The 21563-nt window shown below is 39.9% G+C and overlaps 2 protein-coding genes across 7 annotated transcripts in view; both read left to right on the top strand.

Moving 5' to 3' along the window:
* PAIP1 (poly(A) binding protein interacting protein 1) overlaps window positions 1-2733 on the top strand; it is a 31593-nt gene extending 28860 nt beyond the window's left edge. For all 4 annotated transcript variants that reach the window (XM_036067198.2, XM_036067197.2, XM_036067195.2 and 1 more), the window contains exon 11: window positions 1544-2733. In XM_036067198.2, coding sequence (XP_035923091.1) covers window positions 1544-1637 — 94 coding nt within the window. In that variant the 3' untranslated portion in view covers window positions 1638-2733. The remainder of the gene's footprint in view (window positions 1-1543) is intronic.
* Window positions 2734-6645: 3912 nt separating this feature from the next.
* C2H5orf34 (chromosome 2 C5orf34 homolog) overlaps window positions 6646-21563 on the top strand; it is a 35729-nt gene continuing 20811 nt past the window's right edge. The window contains exons 1-5 of one of the 3 annotated variants that reach the window (XM_078066698.1): window positions 6646-8015; window positions 12625-12858; window positions 13020-13109; window positions 15445-16091; window positions 20785-20883. In XM_078066698.1, coding sequence (XP_077922824.1) covers window positions 12664-12858; window positions 13020-13109; window positions 15445-16091; window positions 20785-20883 — 1031 coding nt within the window. In that variant the 5' untranslated portion in view covers window positions 6646-8015; window positions 12625-12663. Of the gene's footprint in view, window positions 8045-12624; window positions 12859-13019; window positions 13110-15444; window positions 16092-20784; window positions 20884-21563 lie in introns of all 3 variants that reach the window. The other 2 variants (XM_036067202.2, XM_078066699.1) reach the window with 2 other exon arrangements.

The following is a 21563-nucleotide window of genomic DNA, read 5'->3' as shown; positions in this document are numbered from 1 at the left end:
ATACTAGTTCAATTAAAAAAAAAAATAGGGTTGTAAGGACTCAAGCCCAATAAGAAAAAGGTTCAACCCTGCTGGGTATACCACTGGAAGTTCAAGCTGTTCTTGGCATTGAATTTCAGATTGTCCTGTGAAGTTTTGCTTGGTAAATATTACATGCTCTTGCCCTGATACACTTATGGCCATTTCAACACATGGCCTTGTACTAGAAATGGAGGAACAATGACAGAAAGACCCATCAGCAGTTGGTAGGATTGGCAAGATAGTTTTGTCACATACGTAGGTGGAAAGGATTATTGTGGGGTGGGGAGACATATAGACAACACGTTGTAGAGGAAAAGTGTAGAAAAGGGAAAAGATTTGGAGTCAGATTCTGGCTGTGCTACATATTTAACCCAAATCTTAGAGTATTTACTTAACCTCCTTCCAGAGTCTTTTTTTCTTTTATCTCTAAAATGGAGATGATGGGGCGCCTGTCTGGTGCAGTCAGTAGAACATGTGACTCTTGATCTTAGGGTTGTGAGTTCGAGCCCCATGTTGGGTGTAGAGATTACTTAAAAAGAATGGAGATGATAGTAGTACCTATCTTTTTAAGATGGCTATGGGTATTCAGTAAGAATATGTATATTAAATCCTTAGTGGGCTCTTTAAATTTTCTACCCATACTTAACTGTGGAAAGCTTTGTTTTCCATCATTTTAAACTACCTAATAGTTGGAAAAATTCTGAGATAGATGATCTCGAAGGTAGCTTCTTGTTATGAAAGTGATTCCAGATAAATGGAATGTGACTAAATTGTCATTTCAAGAATACCATTTCTGATGTTAAGTAGATATAAAATAGGGGAGCCTCGGTGGCTTAGTCGGTTGAGCCTCTGCCTTCAGCTGAGGTCATGATCCCAGGGTTCTGGGATCGAGCCCTGCATTGGGCTCCTTGCTCAGTGGGGAGCCTGCTTCTCCCTCTCCCTGCCACTCTCCTTGCTTGTGCTGTCTCTATCAAATAAATAATATCTTAAAAAAAAAAAAAGTAGACATAAAACTTTGCATTATTAGAGGTGAATGGCATATCTGAAATTATGTTCTAATTATAGTGTGATTAAGGTAAGTTTATGAAAATAATATCAATCTTGAGCCCCCAAATTTAGATGTCGAGACTTTGAATTCACTTTTAGGTTAGGTTAAGAATTTAACATATGTTGGGCGCCTGACTGCTCAGTCAGAAGAGCATGGGATTCTTGATCTTGGGGTTGTGGGTTTGAGCCCCACATGGGGTGTAGAGATAACTTAAATTTTTTTTTAACATACGTCTAAAAGTATAACAAGCTTAATTTCAAACACAAGAGACTCAGAATCCAGTGTGAAAGGTAACTGCTCAGATTAAGCGTTTGGTTGTCTGAGGACTGACATGTATGTAATTCTGAAAAGTGCTTACATTCTGTAATAGTCTAAGAAAGTTATATCACCATACTTTTTTGTGTGGCTTAGCATCTTAGATATTTCTGAATTGAAAAATGTTAAACTTATGAATCATCTTTACTTCTTTCATAGATACTTGGATGATATTGATGATGAGATGGACCCAGAGATAGAAGAAGCTTATGAAAAGTTTTGTTTGGAATCAGAGCGTAAGCGAAAACAGTAAAGCTAAATTTCAACATAACAGTTTTATAAAGCAGTTTAGGTTATGGTGATTTAGCAGAACACAGGAAAACAGGAAAATGTGTCACACTTATACCAAATTAAGGATGTTGAGTTATGTTACTAATGTATGCAACTTTAATTTTGTTTAACACTATCTGCCAAAATAAACTTTATTCCCTATAACTTAAAATGTGTATATATATATAATAGTTTATTATGTACAGTTAATTCCACTGTTTTGGCTGCAATAAAACCGATTTTGAAATAAATGAAATGTTGAAAGTAAATTTTGCTAGTTGGTTAGAAGCTTAACCTTTAAATTCTACTTTTCTTGAGGGAAAAAGTCTTAGCCTGGAAATATGTATTATTGCAAAATGTAGCATCCTTTTTTAGATGAGTATATAGCTTTCATTTAGTTTTACGTTGTCTCAATGAATTGGGTTTCAAGTATGAATCACAATCATGAAAATCTTTAGCACTAAAGTCTTAGAATATATCATTAACAACTGATTTACATATCCAGATGCTATTTGATACCAAGGGCTTTTAAAATGTCATTAAAAAAAAAAAAAAGACTTAAAACTCCCAACTAAACAACCAGGATTCTTCACTTAGGATTTATTGGAATTGTTCTTCCCCACCGCACCCCCCAACTTTTCATTACCCAAAAGCCTAGAACATTATTCTGCTTTATTTATATGGCTTTCATTTTTATTTTGTAGCATGAGTTGCATTGACTTTTTTACTAGAGAATTTTACTAGATCTTTGTCACTCAAGTTTTCACCTGCTTTATAATTGATACACCCTGAGGATCACTTTTCTAATACTTTTACTATAATGCAGTACCACCTCAGCCCTATTTAAAAATATTTGTACCTAATGTCAAAAGCCTTTTTCCAGCTAACTAAAAACTTATGTACAAAAGGATTGCTTGTAAATATGCATGTAAATAGTTCTGTTAATAACCCACTGTTTTACATTTGGTACATCTGTGTCTGCTAATACAGTTAGCTTTCTCACTTTTCAGCTTGTTTGTTCAGTCTGGATTAAAGTTAGACTTTGAAAATAAAATTTAAATAGTTTTGTTTTCCTCTAAGTTTTTGGAGTGGTATCCTGATATTTTAAAGAATTTCTGTTCAACTTTGATGTCATAAAATTAAGTGTTTGAAATCAAACTATGCTAGAAGATATCCTGTTCAGTGTGTGTTAAGAATTCAGTAACAAGTCTAGTTGGAAAAATTAAATATAAAACATTAACCTTTAGATTCCTTATTGTAAAAGGGAAGGATATATATAATTGGGGTTTTTGGAACTTGTAATAGGATTCTTTTTTTCAAAATGGCTCCTGTAATGTGGTAGATAATTACTTTAATCTGCAGTTCTCCAAAGACTGTGCTCATTGTAAATCTTGGGGGTGAGGGGGAAGGGGTATGGGGAAGAGGGAGTACATTAGACCAGGGGCCAAGTACATGATAACTGAATATACTTTAAACTTCTCATGGTTGCTTTGTGAATAACTATCCAGCTTTGTCCACTAGCTCATTGTCACCAATCATTGCTGTACTCAGGATCATTATGTGTTCCAGTTACTAGGGCTGTTTAAATAACCACCCAAATTTAATGTCTTCAAACAATAAGCATTTTATTATGCTCATGAGTTCTGTGGTTTAGGGATTTGGACAGGGCATGGCTTTTTTCTATTCTGCAGTGTTTGCGGCCTCAGCTGGGAAAACTAAGGACTGGAGGTGGTTCAAATGGCCGGGAGCTGTAATCATCTGAAGTCTTCTTCACTCGCATGGCTGACTGGGCCGAGATGACTTGAAGCTATCACTTGGCAAGACCCACCTACACATGGCCTGTCCATGTGGCCTGGACTTTTCACAAACATGGCAGCTGGATTTTGGAGGGGGCATTGTAGAAGACTCAGGAAGAAGCTGCATTTGGAAGCTGCACACAGCATTAACTTCCATTACAGTCTTAGTTCTGAGTCACTAAAGACATATCAAATAGGAGGCCATCAGGAAATGTGTGGATATGTTTTAAAACTGCAACGGTATATCCCGAAAGGAAGAGCCAGCCCTGTGCTACAATTGTTGGCCGTATCTTCAACAGAAACATGGGTCCTAAGTCTCTTGTAAGGATTAATAGTACAAGTCTCCAATGAGCAAGAATGCCCGCGGGTGCTAGTGCAGGTCATAGGCCTGTGTTCTGGTAACAAAGTACAACTACTGGTTTGTACAATATCTGGCACTTGTGTCATCAACTCATACCTTCTGTCTTTATGTTGTCCATGCCCTTCCAGCCAAAGACTACCAGGAATATACGTGTACCTGAACAGGCTGGGCTTAGTACTTTTGCACTAAAGCAGAATACACATATGGGGAACTGTGGGGTGTGTCAGTAAGAGGGTATTAGAACCCATTATAATAGGATTTGTGCTTTGGTTGGATAATTTGGGAGAGGGTCCAAGAAACTGGAGGTTCACCCTACATTGGAAATTGTCAGAAAAGGGCAATTCCATGATTAGGTATTTCATTAAGTCTTATATATAGAAGAACAGATGGATCTGGAGGAAGTTCTCATTTGTTTAAGAAAAAATCAGTCATGTTTAACGAGAAGACACGTGGTATGAAAGAGTAAAAACCTGTTCAGGACTGAAGGACTGAAAATCAGTTCTCATGGGGGGTGGGGGGGTGTACCCTTGCTGTTTTTCTGGTTGGGAGGATAGACACAGATAAAGCCAGCTACAAAGTTAACAGGACATATTTTTCCCAAAGCCATGCAATTATAAACTACCATCATGATCCCTTTGTAGGACTACTGCTTTGTTGTCTTCAGACCTGCTTTGCTATCCCACCTGTCTGTTACTGGGGATACCCAATTACTAAATAGCCGTCACCTCATAACCACACCAATCCCTAGTCAATTCCTGCTTCTAATCTTGCTTCAGAAGCAGCATCCAACTCAGAACAGGTATCTCTTCCCTTAGAATCTCCTCAGATTCCTTCAGCAGGAATCCAAATTTTACCAAAGTGGGTGCCCTCCTCCTTCCTCTTGTGTAGCATGCCATTCGTGTTTTCCCTGGAGTTTCCTCCCTTGCTTACAAGTCAGTAAGATTTTGTCAGACTGCAGGCTTTAACCTGGTGGTCTTTGGCTGACTAGACTTTAGTAGATGTAAATAATTTGAGGTCAATTATACTAGGTCATGTATTGTGTCAGCCTGGCAAAACAACCCTGGATGGACCCAACACTGTTGCTGCAACCAGGCAGCTGGAGGTCCTATTTCTGGTAGGTTTGTACCAGTGTCAACTCATAATCACCACCTAAGCTATCAGCACTGCCAGTAATCCTACTGTGTTTATTACCTTGCTTGTTTCAAACTCCACTGTCTTTGTTTCTCATCCCCATTTAATGACTTGCTTCGCAGAAGAAATCAGGCAAATGTGCACAAATGCCTCCCATTCATTTCATCCCTCCTCTTGTACAGGAAGTAGCCCTCCTGTTAAAGGCCAGTTGTTCCACATGTGCTTGAATCCCATGCCCTCACTCTCATGAACTCTGTTGTTACTTGGTCTGTAATTTTTCTTTTTTAAATCTTTCCATTGGCCCTTTGCATGAGCTGTTGAACGTGTCATTCCTCTCATCGAGAAATCTGGCCCTCACATTTCTGTACAGTTCTATCTGCTTCCTAGCCAGATTCTTCAAATGTCCCATATTTGTTTTCCATTTCCTTCCTATTTGCTCTTGAGACCTATAGCTTCTGCTGCCACTATATACAATAGCCCTTGGTAGAGCCACCAATGACATCTATGCCACTAAATCCAGTAGAAATTTGATTCTTTAGCTTGTTCTCTAGGCAATATCTGACAGTATGAAGGGACACCAAAATTGAAAACCTCTAGGCATCTGGAATAGAGTAGCCTTCTTTCTGGCTGTTCCTCAGTGTTTGTGGGATTCTCTTCCCTTTAATCTTAAGTATTGGTGTTCCTCAAAGCTCCGTCAACATTTTCTTCTCATGTCACTATATCCTTGGACTATTTAATCCTCTCCTAAAGCTTCAGTTAGCAGCTATCAACATTGACCTCCAGATTTCTTTCTAATCTGTTTCTAGACCTTGCTAACGTATTTGCACTAGGAAGACACAAAATTGAAGTCCTGCTATTCCCTAAATTTTCTTGTGTCCATCTTACTGATGGCACTGCCCCCTATCCACTTACTCCAGTCAGAACTTGAGGAACTGTTAAGTCCTGTTCAATCATCCCCAAGACTATTGAACTGATGTAAATATTTCTTGGAGCTGTGCTCTCCATCCTTACTGTCTAATCTTGAGTCTGAAATGCCGTCTCTCCCATTGCATTTTCAAGAGACTACCAGGCTCCCCACATCTGCTCTTGCATCCTACAATCCATTCTTCACTCAGACATTCCAGGGATCTTTCTAAAATACAAATAGCATCACAAAACCCCTTAGTAGTAGATAGTTTGCAGATAGGAGGTTCTTAGTCATTAGGAAAAAGGTGAGAGCAGGATAGGACCTAAGTTAACAGTGTGTAATAGAAATTGATGTTACTGATCAATGAAAATAGGGCATCTGAGGGTGACTTTATGACACTCTACGTAAGATTGAGGTCAGTTTGCTTATCAGACGTTCAAAAATGGAGATGAATTTAAGGAGTTAGATTTATTCCCATTCCTTGGTGCTGCCACCTTTGCTTAAAAAGCCCTTGATTATCAACAACAGCCATATTATGGAGAGAGCCCAAACATCCATCGACTGATGGGTGGTTAAAAAAGATGTGGTATGTATATACAACGCAATGTTACTCAGCCATCAAAAAGAATGAAATCTTGCCATTTGCAATGATGTGGTTGGAGCTAGAGTGTATTATGCTAAGTGAAATAAGTCAGAGAAAAACAAATTACCATATATGTGAAATTTAAGACAGAAAACAGATGAACATATGGGAAGTGGGAATAGAAAAAAAGGAGAGAGAGACAAACAAGCCCTAAGAGACTCTTAAGGATAGAGAACAAATTGAGGGTTGATGGAGGTGGGTGGGGGATGGGCTAGATGGGTGATGGTTATTAAAGAGGGCAGGGGTGTTGTATGTAAGTGATGAGTCACCGAATTCTACTCCAGAACCAATATTGCACTGTTAAGTAAAATTTACCAAAAAAAGCCCTTGTAATAGTTTACCATCGCTTTTAAGATAAAGTCCATCATTCATAAATCCATAATGATCTGGCCCTTGCCTATCTCTAAGTCCCCATTCAGGCTTCTTGCTCCTAAAAGCCTCTCTCTCCTTTTTAGTCATTCTTAAATCAAACTGGCCTTTCGAAGGGGGCAAGATCTTTCCTTTGGGCCTCAGGGCCTTAACACAGGCTGTTAGCTCTGCTTGAAACACTTTTTCCACATTGTACTTGGCTAACATACTTACCCTTTGGATTTCAGTGGAAATACTTCCTCAGCCTCAGGTTTGTCCACTACATGCTCTCACAGACCTCTGTATTTTAGTTTAGGAATATTTAACCACTACTGTGACGAAATTACTTTCTACTCCTTTCTTTCCAGTTAATCTCCAGCCCCCATCCTCGACCCTGGGTCTCATTCCCTGCTTTATCCCCAGGGTGCCCAGCACATAGTAAGTTCCCCATAAATACTTACAATAAATTTAGCAGCCACGCTACTTGCTATTTTAGAAAAAAAGTGCAGATACACAGTTGATACCAAATTAGGAAAAGAAGTCTCTATCTTTGTCCAAGTTTTTGTTTGTTTTTTTTTACAGCTTTATTAAGGTATAATTGTTGTTTAGATTATTTAAATATGCATTACTCCACTAACAGCTCTTGGCCGAACTGCCTGACAAGGATGAATCACAGGTCCGACCGGTCCTAACCTGAGTATCGGAAGTAAAGATCAAGAAGGAAGCAACCACATTCAGGACCGGGAAAGCCCGCCTCCCTTACTTCCGGTCCCGCCCTTCTCTAGGAGCGCGACGGAGATTGGCCCCCGGAGCGGAGGGCGCGGGCTGGGCGGGACTTCCGGTCTTTTTCCGGAGAGGAAAGACGCTTCCCCCGGTTGCGGGAAGATTTGAATTGCTGTTGATTTCCTGTGTTTTCTTTGCGGGTTCATAGTTGGCGCTGCAGCCCTTCTCCCGCTACCCTGACACGACGGACGTCTCGTCCAGAACACTCTCTCTGTGACCTTATTCCTCTGCGGCTGTGATTGTTTTCTCTCATCAAGAAACATCACCGTTGGTAATTTGTCAAATTCAAGAAATATTCCTGGAGAAGCGGTCGTGGGCAGGCTTCAAGCATTTTGGCAAATTAAAGGGGCCTTTGGCCTCATTTCCAGGAATTTTCATCTCAGAACTGCCGTGTGAGTCCCAGACGTTGGTTATTGTTTTGGTGAGGCTTTTTCTGTAACTAGATACTGCCATTTGGAAGAATGAGGTCCCATTGATGTCAAGTACAGACTTGTGGCTTTTGATCGTTAAACACTCTGACGTAATGTACTGGGTGGTGAAAACAAACAGGAATAAGACAGTAGAGATGAGGCTGAAATGTAGGTTGGAGCCGGATTATGTTTTTTTAATAATATGCCGGGAACTTTAGATATTCCACTGTTTCTTGTGTCTGCTTGTTATTTAAATAAATAATGATTATATCTCTGTAACCTTTTTAAAATTTTTTAAAAAACATTTTATTTATTTGACAGAGAGAGAGAGCACAAGCAGGGGGAGTGGCAGGCAGAGGCAGAGGGAGAAGCAGGCTCCCCGCTGAGCAGGGAGCCGGACGCGGGGCTCAATCCCAGGACCCCGGGATCATGACTCGAGCCGAAGGCAGTTACTTAACCAACTGAGCCACCCAGGCTCCCCACTTTTTTTTTTTAATTAAAAACTTGGCCAAACATAGAGACATTTTCCTAATTGGCAATCAGAAAATACAAGTTTTCCGACCTGTTTTTTTTTTTCCTGAAATAGCAAGTAGATATCTGAGATTTATATGTATATGTGTGTGTATGCAGTATAAATACATTTATTGCTATGAATATTTATTGCTTGTGACATGAACAAGCACGTAAACAAGTGATGTAAAGTGGTTGGTATTGTCCGGATTGTGAAAAGTTACCTATAACAGCAATACTGGAAATGGAGAGGGAAGAAACTGAAGAAGGTCCTGGATAGTGGCAGAAATGGAGGAGTGAGTTGCTGGACTGAAATGGAAAAGGAGCCAGGTTCATAAAAGAAACCTACCAAATCAACAAGACATGTTACAGGGGAGTGGAGAGAAACAGAGTGAAAAGTCAAATATTGCTAATATTGAGATGCCATTAACTCAAATTGCAAATTCAGGAGGAGCAGGAATTTTGAAATTCACTTACTTATTCTTTCATCATTAACTAAATATCTATTGCACCCTTATTATTTGCTAAGTATTGTTTTAAATGCCAGGGATACTGCTGTGAATAAGACAGATGAGGTCTCTGGTCTGATTGAGTTTATATCCTAGTGGAAAAAGATAAAAAGCAGGGAAAGGAATAGAATCAGTTTCGATAGTGATAGATGCTATGAGTAAAAAAGATGAAATGGATAAAAAGTGATTGGGAGGGACACCTGGGTGGCTCAGTCGGTTAAACATCTGCCTTCCGCTCAGGTCATGATCCCAGCCAGGGTCCTTGGATCAAGTCCTGCATCGGGCTCCCTGCTCCATGGGAAACCTGCTTCTCCCTCTCCCACTCCCCCTGCTTGTGCGCTCTCTCCCCCCACCCCTCTCTCTCTGACAAATAAAAAAAATCTTAAAAAAAAAAGTGATTGGGAGGTGGTTGGGAACAACTTTAATTGAGTTGAACAAGTCAGGCCTTTGAGGAAGTGATATTTAAGCTTAAAAGACAAAGAGCCAGCCATGTGATAAGCCAGGGAAAGGACATGCTAGGCAGAAAGAACAGTGCAAAGGTTCTGAGATAGGAAACAGCATGTTTTAAAAACATTAAAAAGGCCACTGTAGCTAAAGTGTCCTGAACAAGAGAAGAGAGTTAGGAGATGACATTTGGAGGGGAAGATGAGGCCAGATTGTGTGGCTGTTATAGGTCATGGTTTGGAATTTTATTTAAGTGCAAAATGGTAGATTGTGAGCCAGGATGTGATAGATATCATTTTTATTTTAAAAGATCCCTCTGGCTACTGTATGTAGACTGGACTTGAGGGAGGTAAGAGTGAAAGTGAAATGAGGAGATGTTACAGAAGTCTGCTTTGGTGGGAGTGACAATGTTCCATTTTAGTTATGTTAATTGAGTTTGATTTATCTGTGGGACAAGGACATGAAGAGAGGTCTAGCAGGCAGCTTAAAGTTCTGGGGAGAGGTCAGGTGGATTTGGAAGTTTTCTAGAGAGGGGAATTAATAAAATTGTGTGAATCTCCTCAGGAGAGACCATATGGCTTAACGTGTACTTATATTCTGACATATTTTACAGAGGATTATAGGCCAGTCATATGTAGCTGATTACATACATTGAAAGGGCGTAAGATTTTTTTTAAAAGGCAAGGGTGGGCATAAAAACAACCTGAGTGGTTATAGTAAGAGATGATATGGGACTAAGGTCAGGTCTTAAATCCTTGATTTAAGAGAATGGTGAAAGGAATGATTAAACTAAAAACAGAGGTAGGGGTCCCTGTTTGGCTTAGTCAGTAGAGCATGTGACTCCTAATCTCAGGATCATGAGTTCAAGCCCCACATTGGGTGTGGAGTCCACTTAAAATTAAAAAAATTAAAATAAAAATAGAGGTAGATGTAGTGGGAGAAACCATGGCACTCCCTCCTTTTTTAAAAAAATAAAAGGCAGAGGAAAAGAGAGTTTGGTGCGGGGGAAGGTGGACAGCACTATCACAGAGTGAGCAGTTTAGTAGGATGAAGACTGAAGTTACTGGGTGTGGGAAGACATTGGTGACCGTTGTGAAACAATTTCAGTAGAAAGGTGGAGAAAGGCTGGATTGCAATGGACTGAAGACGGATGGGAGAGAAAGTAGACAATGAGTGGATATTATACTGGAGAAGTTTTTTGGTAGGCAAAAAGGGTAAACTGAGGAAAGTTACTTTTTTCTGTCAGGTGAAAGTTGACCACCTGAGTAGTAGGAGATAATGCCCTAGAAGAGGATGGGCTAGTGTTTAGAAAGGAAAGTCTTAAAAAGGATGATGTCCTCGGGGCACCTGGATGGCTCAGTTGGTAAAGCTTCCAACTCTTGGTTTCAGCTCAGGTCGTGATCTTAGGGTGGTAAGATGGAGCCCTGCACTGGGCTCCACGCTCAGCGGGGAGTCTTCTTGAAGATTCTCTCCCTCTGCCCCTCCCCCACCCTCTCTCCCTCTCTTAAATGAATAAATATTAAAACAAAAAAGGATGATGTTCTAGAGGGAGATGGGTAAGTGTCAGAGAGGATGGCAACGGTGTTAGAAAGGAATCATAAGATCTACTGAGCTCCGGGACACCTGGGTGGTTCATGGGACGCCTGGGTGGCTCAGTCAGTTAAGTGTCTGCCTTCGGCTCAGGTCATGATCCCAGTGTCCTGGGATGGAGTCCTGCATCAGGCTCCTTGCTCGGCAGGGAGCCTGCTTCTCCCCCTGCCTCCTTCTCCCTCTGCCTGCCGCTCCCCCTGCTTGTGCTCTCTCTCTCTCTCTCTCTCTCTCTCTCTGACAAATAAATAAAATCTTAAAAAAAAAAGATTGGGCTCCTACAAAGCGACATTGCAATTCTGGCACTGGCATATGTGTTGTCTGGTTCAATCCTTGCAACAATCTTGTTACTATGCCCCATTTTACAAATAAGGAAACAAACAGCCTGAAGTATTTAGCTAGTACATGGTGGAGTATGAATGGAACCCAACCCTCTAATTGCCCTTCAGTCAACCCTTTATGGAAAGCGTAGGCGATGACAGTCATTTTAGAGGTAGGGAAGAGGAAATTGAATTCGGTGAAATAAGTGAGTCTAAGACACTAGAAGATTACTTAGCTTGCTCAGGAGTGACATGGAACTACTTCCTTAATGTCAGACTAGGAACAAAAATCCGGGTATTGGGATTTCTTTTTCAGTGTTCTTTTTCTTAGGCCTAATAGTTACTTTTGGCCTGCCTTTTGCATATATTACAAATGATTTGCTGTATTCTTATCGCAAAGATGGAATTTGCTTATTATATGAATTGACTTACTGAGCATATAATTTACAGAAATTAAACTTCAGGAGAACTAAAGCTATTGAAAGTATAAAGGCAGTTATAACTTGGTGAGCTTTCTTATCCCTTTAGGTTATCTTCCCACATTGGAGTAAAGCCCTCGGGGTTAATCAAGGCATTCTGTTCAGGTTGTTAATGTCAGATAATTTAAAAGTATGTAGTAAAATAATCACTTCTTAAAATTTATTTATTTTGCTTCTTAAAAATTTTTTTAATTAATTAATTTATTTATTAAAGATTTTTTATTTATTTATTTGACAGAGAGAGATATAGTGAGAGCAGGAACACAAGCAGGGGGAGTGGGAGAGGGAGAAGCAGGCTTCCTGCCGAGCAGGGAGCCTGATGTGGGACTCGATCCCAGGACCCTGGGATCATCACCTGAGCCAAAGGCAGACGCTTAACGACTGAGCCACCCAGGCGACCGAAATTTTTTTTTATTTTAGAGAGAGAGAGAGAGCATGGGGAGAGGAGCAGAGGGGGAGGGAAAGGGAGGGGGGAAGAATCTCAAGCAGGCTCTGGGCTGAGTGCGGAGCCCAATGTGGGGCTCGATCTCACAACCCTGAGATAACAACCTGAGCCAAAACCAAGAGTTGGACGCTTCACCGACTGAGCCACCCAGGTGCCCCAATAATCCCTTTTCCTCCAACAAAAATACAAGGGAAATACATTTTGCTTATGTTCTTAGAAAATGCATCCATTTTCTATTATAGAACTTTTGTACATTAAAGGAACTATTTGTGCTACCCTATTTCCTATTTCCTTCAGTCTTCACCCTGGAAGGACATTTTATCCATAGTCCTAGTAATGGCAGCGGAAGTGCGAATGGTACTTTATGAAGACGATTCAGTGCAAGTACAATATGTTGATGGTTCCAGACTGCAGCTTTCTCCATGTGGCTCTGAATTTTTATTTGAAAAGGCACCTCCTGTTTCAGCACATCCTTTAGAACAACCAGAAAGAATTCGTCAAAGGACACACTTTGTTATTAGCACTTACCGAGTAAGTAAAGATGACACAGAAACAACTCTTTCTGATGCCAGAATATTGTTGAGGTAGTCAGAATATGGAAAGTAATCAGTATTCCAGATTACTGTCACTCTAAATTGATTTTCAAATTATTTTACATTTTTTAAAGTTACATTATGTATTTCTTTTTGTAGGAGCAACTACAGCGAGCCCTAGATTTTCGAAATTCTTTTGCTGTTTGCCCTTTTTTATCTGAAAGCATCATACCTTCTGAAAGAAAAGAGGTAATTTTTCAAAGATTTTTTTATAAGTAATATTTGAGGGCAAGTAATTAGAAACAGGTAGTTTCATATTTAATCTTTTTCTTTATGAGACTTGGGAATACACATGTTACTGTAGAATGCATAGGCTTATATTTTTCACCAAACTAGGGTGTTCTGGTATGTTAAATATTGATGAGACCCTGAAGGTACATAGTTCAGTAGTTTATGTGCAGTTACTGTTCAATAGAGATGTTTAATTACTTATAGATATGCACATTTTATTTTTTTGCTTATATTCTATTTTGAAGTTTTATGAATAATAATATAGCTATCATTTATTAGGATTTACTTTGTGCCAAGAATTAGGAATGATAATAAAAATATTTAATAACACCAGTCAGTATGGCATGGGTTCCTGATAATCAAAATGGATGTCCAGCCAGTCAAAACAGGTATATTCAGGTATATTTTTACAGGTGAGGGCACTAAATCTCAGAGAGTTTACCTAATCTGTTCGTGGACATTTTCTAAAAGGCAGTCAGGATTTGAACCAAGTTTATCTGACTCTGAAGGCTATGTCTTTTAATCACTCTCCGCTACTGTCATGATGGCAAAGGAGCCAAGAAAAATTGTAAGCTGTAACTTAGTCTATAAGAGTATTTGCTGCTGATGCTGTAGTAGGATTGTTAGACAATCTAATTCTGGAAGAGAGAACTTTTTTTTTTTTTAAGATTCATTCATTTATTTGAGAGAGAGAGAGCCCGAGTGAGGGGAGAGGCAGAGGAAGAGGGAGAAACAGACTCCCTGCAGAGCAGGGAGTCCGATATGGGGCTCAATGCAGAGCTCCATCCCAGGACCCTGGGACCATGACCTGAGCTGAAGGCAGACACTCAACCGACTGAGCCACCCAGGTGCCCCGAAGAGAGAACCTTCTTAACTGACCATCCTTACAAGCCAGCTTTGCCATCAGTGAATACTGTACTAACATCTGTACACATAAATAGCACTATAAGTTTAAGAGGCTTTCTTGACACTAGCTTTTGTAAATTTAAGGTTTATATAAATGGAAGCTGAAGTGTTTAACTGTTGCCAAGATTAATTGATTAAAAGACTGTTACGTGAAAAACAAACTGAGGGTTCTAGAGGGGAGGGGGTGGGGGGATGGGTTAGCCCGGTGATGGGTATTAAAGAGGGCACGTTCTGCATGGAGCACTGGGTGTTATACGCAAACAATGAATCATGGAACACTACATCAAAAACCAATGATGTCATGTATGGTGATTAACATAACATAATAATAAAAAAAAATTTATGGGTTAAAAAAAAAAGACTGTTAGGTGACACCTCCTGTTTTTATCTTACATGAGGAGATGTAGGCCCTGGCACCTGTTACGAGTCTGTTTGCTATTGGTCAGGATCAGTTTACCTTTGAGTAATTTTTTTTTTTTAGATTTATTTATTTATTTATTTGAGAGAGAGAGGGAGAGAGGGTGCGTGCAAGTGGGGGAGGGTCAGAGGGCGAGAACCCCCAAGCTGACTCCCTGCTGAACGCAGAGCCCGACACAGTTCGATGACACAGGGCTCGATCTCACGACACGTGAGATGATGAGCTGAGCTGAAACCAAGCGCCCGACGCTCAACTGACTGAGCCACCCAGGCATCCCTAGTAATTCAGTTTTTAAAAAATGTTGCCCTTTAAGCTACCTGGAATTTATTTTAGGGTATGGTATGCCAGGTGCTACCTAGGATAGGTACTTTATACATGTATTTAGTCTATTGGATAACCCTTTGAGGTAGCGTTTCCCACATGCTATTCAGTAATTCCAGTACCATTTATTAAGTCATCCTCCCCTTCCCTCCTTGTTTTGAAAAGTTTATGTAATCACATGTAACATCTTAAGATATGGTTGATTCTGTTTCCTTATTATCTGAGTTGCTCTGTCAATGATTTTTATACTAGTTCCATACCATTTAAGTTGTGATTGCTTTTAATATAGTACACTGTGGTGGTGTTTGTACATTGTAGTGCTGGTCTTCCCTCATTAATATTCTTTTTCAGGGTAGACTTTTGGGAAGGGCTGAAAATCTATCTCTTTTTCTTCTCTTTCATTTTTTATCTCTGTGTGTGTGTGTGTGTTTTACATCTCTCTAAGAGAAATAATCTTAACAATATCAAATATTCTGTGGAAAAATACATATAGGCCGACACCTGGCTCGCCATTTTTCATTCTTTCTAGGTAGTAAAACACAAACCCAACTTCAAGAGCTTTCTTACACAATATATAAGCATCAAATGTATGGAAACATTGGACTGCTGACAAAATGCTCCCCATCTCTCTTTCTTCCCTCCACTCAGCGTATCTTCATTGACTTCTCAGAAGTGAGATGGCCCAGTCCTGACACTGCTGATGGTGTGGTATGTACACAGAGGGGCAGCGTGAAGATAGCATCGCTGGATGGGCACGCATACCTTTGCCTTCCCAGATCGCAGCATGAATTTATAGTACATTTTTTGTGTAAAGTAAGCCAGAAGCCAGACTTGTCTATAGTATTGTCAGAAAAGAAGAATCAAGCCAGAAAGGACAAACTAGTTGAGAAAGCAGGCAAAATCTGTACATATGGAAGTTTATCAAGACAGAGACTGAAGAATAAAGAAAATGACCTTTATTGTCAGCTCACGAAATCCAAGGAACCTTTAGAGAAGAAGAGCTGTGTAGATGGAGCTGAAGGGAGGGAGGAGCCACCCCCGCCTGGTACACGACACACGTGTGTATACACATGGGTGAAGCAGCGCTGGCCTGTGGCCTCCTGTCCAGAGGAATGGAAATATCCTTTGTCTTTAGCACTTCATTTTCGTAATAAAATCAGCAGTATGTCAAGAAGTGATGCAGACATCACCCGGAGTAGAACGTTAACTTCTGAGATTTCAGAGGAAAGAGGAAAAGAGGTTTCTGCTCTTCCCAGGGCCCTGTTACTCAGCTGTCCTGTCCCCCACCTGCACAGGTAATGGAAGAATGGCTTCTTTGTCATCAAGCTCTTCTCAGAGCCAGTCCTTAACTAAAGATAATTTTTCTTTCTCAGTCATCTGCTACCATTCTTAAGGAAAGTTCATTGATCCAATATTTTGCTAATAACCGATAGTAAATCATTCCCCTAGCCCATGTGTTGCTTATGTTCCTTACTCTGTGCTCATGCATTGAGTGTTTATGGAAGGCTGACCGTACACTACATACTTTGTAAAGCACAGAGACTATAGAGATGACCAAGACACAGTCCTTGCTTTCTAGGAGCTTGGACTCTATGAAGGTCACTGTCACTGAAAAGATGATTAAAGTGTGGTAAGTGTTGGCACAGGGCTGTGGTGGGGAGCACAGAGGAACATCAGCTGCGTCTCTGTGGAGTCCTCCCATTGGTTGCTGGAGCATGGATCTGACTGATTTATGATCCTGGGTTCTTTCTTTCATACCTACTCTCAGAGGCCACACCTATCTTTGGTTAGCTAACTATAAATTGATTCATTGAACATTTTTGAAACAAGTGGTAAACGTGGAGAGGTTTCTGGAGGCCAGATATAAACCTTTTCCCTCGACTAAGAGGTGAATAACCTCTGTAAGTAGTACAGTAGTGATGGTAATAGCTGACACAAAGTGCTTACGTGCCAGGCACCTCGGTACTTCATCTATTGGATTATCATAGAAATTGTATGAGTTAAGTATGGTTATCACCCCATTTTGCAGAGGAACTTGAGACACAGGAAGGTTATGAATTTTTTTTTTATTATGTTATGTTAATCACCATACATTACATCATTAGTTTTTGATGTAGTGTAGTTTTAATGTAGTGTTCCATGATGCACTATTTGCGTATAATACCCAGTGCTCCATGCAGAACGTGCCCTCTTTAATACCCATCACCAGGCTAACCCATCCAGTACCATACTCTCTTGATGATGACAGCTTTGTAATAGAGCTTGAAGTCCGGAATTGTGATGCCGCCGGCTTTGCTTTTCTTTTTCAACATTCCTCTGGCTATTCAGGGTCTTTGCTGGTACCATACAAATTTTAGGATTATTTGTTCCATTTCTTTGAAAAAAGTGGGTGGTATTTTGATGGGGATTGCATTGAAAGTGTAGATTGCTCTAGGTAGCATTGACATCTTCACAATATTTGTTCTTCCAATCCATGAGCATGGAACGTTTTTTCCATTTCTTTGTGTCTTCCTCAATTTCTTTCATGAGTATTTTATAGTTTTCTGAGTACAGATCCTTTGCCTCTTTGGTTAGATTTATTCCTAGGTATCTTACGGTTTTGGGTGCAATTGTAAATGGGATCGACTCCTTAATTTCTCTTTCTTCTATCTTGTTGTTGGTGTATAGGAATGCCACTCATTTCTGTGCATTGATTTTATATCCTGCCACTTTACTGAATTCCTGTGTGAGTTCTAGCAGTTTTGGGGTGGAGTCTTTTGGGTTTTCCACATAAAGTATCATATCATCTGCAAAGAGTGAGAGTTTGACTTCTTCTTTGCCAATTCGGATGCCTTTTATTTCTTTTTGTTGCCTGATTGCTGTGGCTAGGACTTCTAATACTATGTTGAATAGCAGTGGTGATAGTGGACATCCCTGCCGTGTTCCTGACCTTAGGGGGAAAGCTCTCAGGTTTTCCCCATTGAGAATGATATTCGCTGTGGGTTTTTCATAGATGGCTTTTATGATATTGAGGTATGTACTCTCTATCCCTATACTCTGAAGAGTTTTGATCAAGAAAGGATGCTGTACTTTGTCAAATGCTTTTTCTGCCTCTATTGAGAGGATCATATGGTTCTTGTTCTTTCTTGTATTAATGTATTGTATCACATTGATTGATTTGCGGATGTTGAACCAACCTTGCAGCCCAGGGATAAATCCCACTTGGTCGTGGTGAATAATCCTTTTAATGTACTGTTGGATCCTACTGGCTAGTATTTTGGTGAGAATTTTTGCATCCATGTTCATCAAGGATATTGGTCTGTAATTCTCCTTTTTTTCTTTTTTTTAAGATTTTATTTATTTATTTGACAGAGAGAGAGAGAGATGGGGAGAGCAGGAACGCAAGCAGGGGGAGTGGGAGAGGGAGAAGCAGGCTTCCCACCAAGCAGGGAGCCCAATGCGGGGCTCGTTCCCAGGACCCTGGGATCATGACCTGAGCCGGAGGCAGACACTTACCGACTGAGCCACCCAGGTGCCCCTGTAATTCTCCTTTTTGATGGGGTCTTTGTCTGGTTTGGGGATCAAGGTAATGGTGGCCTCATAAAACGAGTTTGGAAGTTTTCCTTCCATTTCTATTTTTTGGAACAGTTTCAGAAGGATAGGTATTAATTCTTCTTTAAATGTTTGGTAGAATTCCCCTGGGAAGCTATCTGGCCCTGGGCTTTTGTTTGTTGGGAGATTTTTGATTACTGCTTCAATTTCCGTAGTGGTTATAGGTCTGTTCAGGTTTTCTATTTCTTCCTGGTTCAGTTTTGGTAGTTGATACATCTCTAGGAATGCATCCATTTCTTCCAGATTATCTAATTTGCTGGCATATAGTTGCTCATAATATGTTCTTGTAATTATTTGTATTTCTTTGGTGTTAGTTGTGATCTCTCCTCTTTCATTCGTGATTTTGTTTATTTGGGTCATTTCTCTTTTCTTTTTGATAAGTCTGGCCAGGGGTTTATCAATCTTGTTAATTCTTTCACAGAACCAGCTCCTAGTTTCGTTGATCTGTTCTACTGTTCTTTTGGTTTCTATTTCATTGATTTCTGCTCTGATCTTTATTATTTCTCTTCTCTTGTTGGGTTTAGGCTTTATTTGCTGTTCTTTCTCCAGCTCCTTTAGGTGTAGGGTTAGGTTGTGTATTTGAGACCTTTCTTGTTTCTTGAGAAAGGCTTGTATTGCTATATACTTTCCTCTTAGGACTGCCTTTGCTGTATCCCGAAGATTTTGAACAGTTGTGTTTTCATTTTCATTTGTTTCCATGATTTTTTTTAATTCTTTAATTTCCTGGTTGACCCATTCATTCTTTAGTAGGATGCTCTTTAGCCTCCATGTATTTGAGTTCTTTCCGACTTTCCTCTTGTGATTGAGTTCTAGTTTCAAAGCATTGTGGTCTGAAAATATTCAGGGAATGTCCCAAACTTTTGGTACCGGTTGAGACCTGATTTGTGACCTAGGATGTAATCTATTCTGGAGAATGTTCCATGGGCACTAGAGAAGACTGTGTATTCTCTTGCTTTGGGATGGAATGTTCTGAATATATCTGTGAAGTCCATTTGGTCCAGTGTGTCATTTAAAGTCTTTATTTCCTTGTTGATCTTTTGCTTAGATGATCTGTCCATTTCAGTGAGGGGGGTGTTAAAGTCCCCCACTATTATTGTATTGTTGTCGATGTGTTTCTTTGCTTTTGTTATTAACTGCCTTATATAATTTGCTGCTCGCATGTTAGGGGCATAGATTTACAATTGTTAGATCTTCCTGTTGGATAGACCCTTTAAGTAGAATATAGTGTCCTTCCTCATCTCTTATTACAGTCTTCGGTTTAAAATCTAATTTGTCTGATATAAGGATTGCCACCCCAGCTTTCTTTTGGTGTCCATTAGCATGGTAAATGGTTTTCCACCCCTTCACTTTCAATCTGGGGGTGTCTTTGGGTCTAAAATGAGTCTCTTGTAGACAGCATATCGATGGGTCTTGTTTTTTTATCCAATCTCATAGCCTGGAGAAACAGGAAGGTTAAATAACCTGAGCAGAGTCACATAGCTAGCACGTGTAGAATTGGGCTTTGATCCCAGATTGTCTCTGAATATATATTTGTTATTTAAAGCAAAACAGGGGAGTGATTTTTCAGGCTTGTCATGATTATCTAGTTAAAATTGGAAGTTCCAGTATTATAAATACACATTGAAAGAGATTTAGGCTTCCAGATGAATAGTTTTCAATAACTTGCTGCTAACCTTAAAGTCCATTATCTTTAAACATGGCCTAATAGGCCTTCCATTTTCTGATCCCTTCAACATCTGTAATCCTCACCACGCTTCCCTTGCTTTTTCTACTCTTGGCCTTTTTACAATCTCTAGAATGCCTGTCCAAGCTTTGTTTCCCACCTCACCTGCTCTGTCCTTGGCCAGGAGCACTGCTTTATCTTTCTCAGCTCGCTAACTTGTGCGCATTTCCAGGTCTCAGCGGAAGTTTTCTTCCTTCGGGTGGTTGTCCTAAAGTTCCCAGACAGGATTAGGTTCTTCTCCAATCCCACAGCATCCAGCAATTCTCCTTTCTTTGTGTTCTGTATCTGCTGTTTAACATCCCTGCTTGATAAGAATCTTCACTGAGGGCAGTGACTGTGTCTGCTTTTTTGGGTGTTATATCCCCAGTGGGTGTGGCATGGATAGTGTAGGAAATATTTGTTGTTTGAATCCTAAATTTTAAATGTTAGTAAAACTGTTCATTTATGTAATTGTGCTGAGATTGAATAGTGAGATTGTTAAAAATACTGAAAAAAATACATGGAAAAATAAGTTTTCAATTTCCTTCATATACCTTTATGTTAATTTTTGCTTTTCTTTGCTCTAGCAAGTTAAGCAAGAAATACATCTTGTTACAGTAGCACTATTTTGTTGACTTCTAAAGGTAATTATGTTAAGTGACCAGAATTACAAGCTTGTACTTTGTCCTTCACAGGTGGAATTTTTGTGATTCACTTTCACAACGACAGTTTGATGTAGAATATTCCTATGCTGAGCTAGTGAAAGTGGTTTGGTACAAAGGTGTAACTTACCGGTAAGGCACCTGTGTTGGAGTGGGAGCTCTTCAGCGATGTCAGAGGGGAGGGGACTAGCCCTGCAGACAGACTCCCACAAAACAACAGTTTGGCCAGGGCCATCATTCTTCTGTTTGGTCCTAAATTTTATAGGTCCCAAAACTTAGTTTTATGAGTGTACATAGGGGTCTTGTGACTAATTCACATTAACCATATTCACAGGATTTTTGTGACAACTCCAGAGCCAGTGAGGACTAGTTTTCCTGGTGAATGAAATACTCATGTCAGTTATTTAGGATTCCTCTTCCAAGCATCAGGGGATCTAGCTGTCTGAATTAGTCACATCAAAATGTTGCCTGTTGAGCATGGAATTAGAGAAGATTAGAAGCTCCTCTGTGTCTGCACTATTCCATTGAATTATTCCTACCCCACCACAAAGTATACCTCTCCGGTGACTAGAATACTAATATTGGCTAGATTCATGGTTTCACTACTATAAATAATGCTGGAAGAGCACTGCAAAATTTTGTTCTTTGGGCTCTCCTTTTATACATGAAAGCCCACTCCCTCCTGACAATATATTCTTCATATATTTTTTTTAAAAAAATAGACTTGGCTGAAGTTTTTGTACGTTATATACCCAATACCTTGATTGTACTTGGCTGCTTCAGATATGATCAATCACCTTCTCTTAGAGATG

Source organism: Halichoerus grypus, chromosome 2 (genome assembly GCF_964656455.1).
Source record: "Halichoerus grypus chromosome 2, mHalGry1.hap1.1, whole genome shotgun sequence".
Lineage (NCBI taxonomy): Eukaryota > Metazoa > Chordata > Mammalia > Carnivora > Phocidae > Halichoerus > Halichoerus grypus.
Note: the sequence above shows the minus strand (reverse complement) of the source record. Positions and strands in the feature narration are given on the sequence as shown.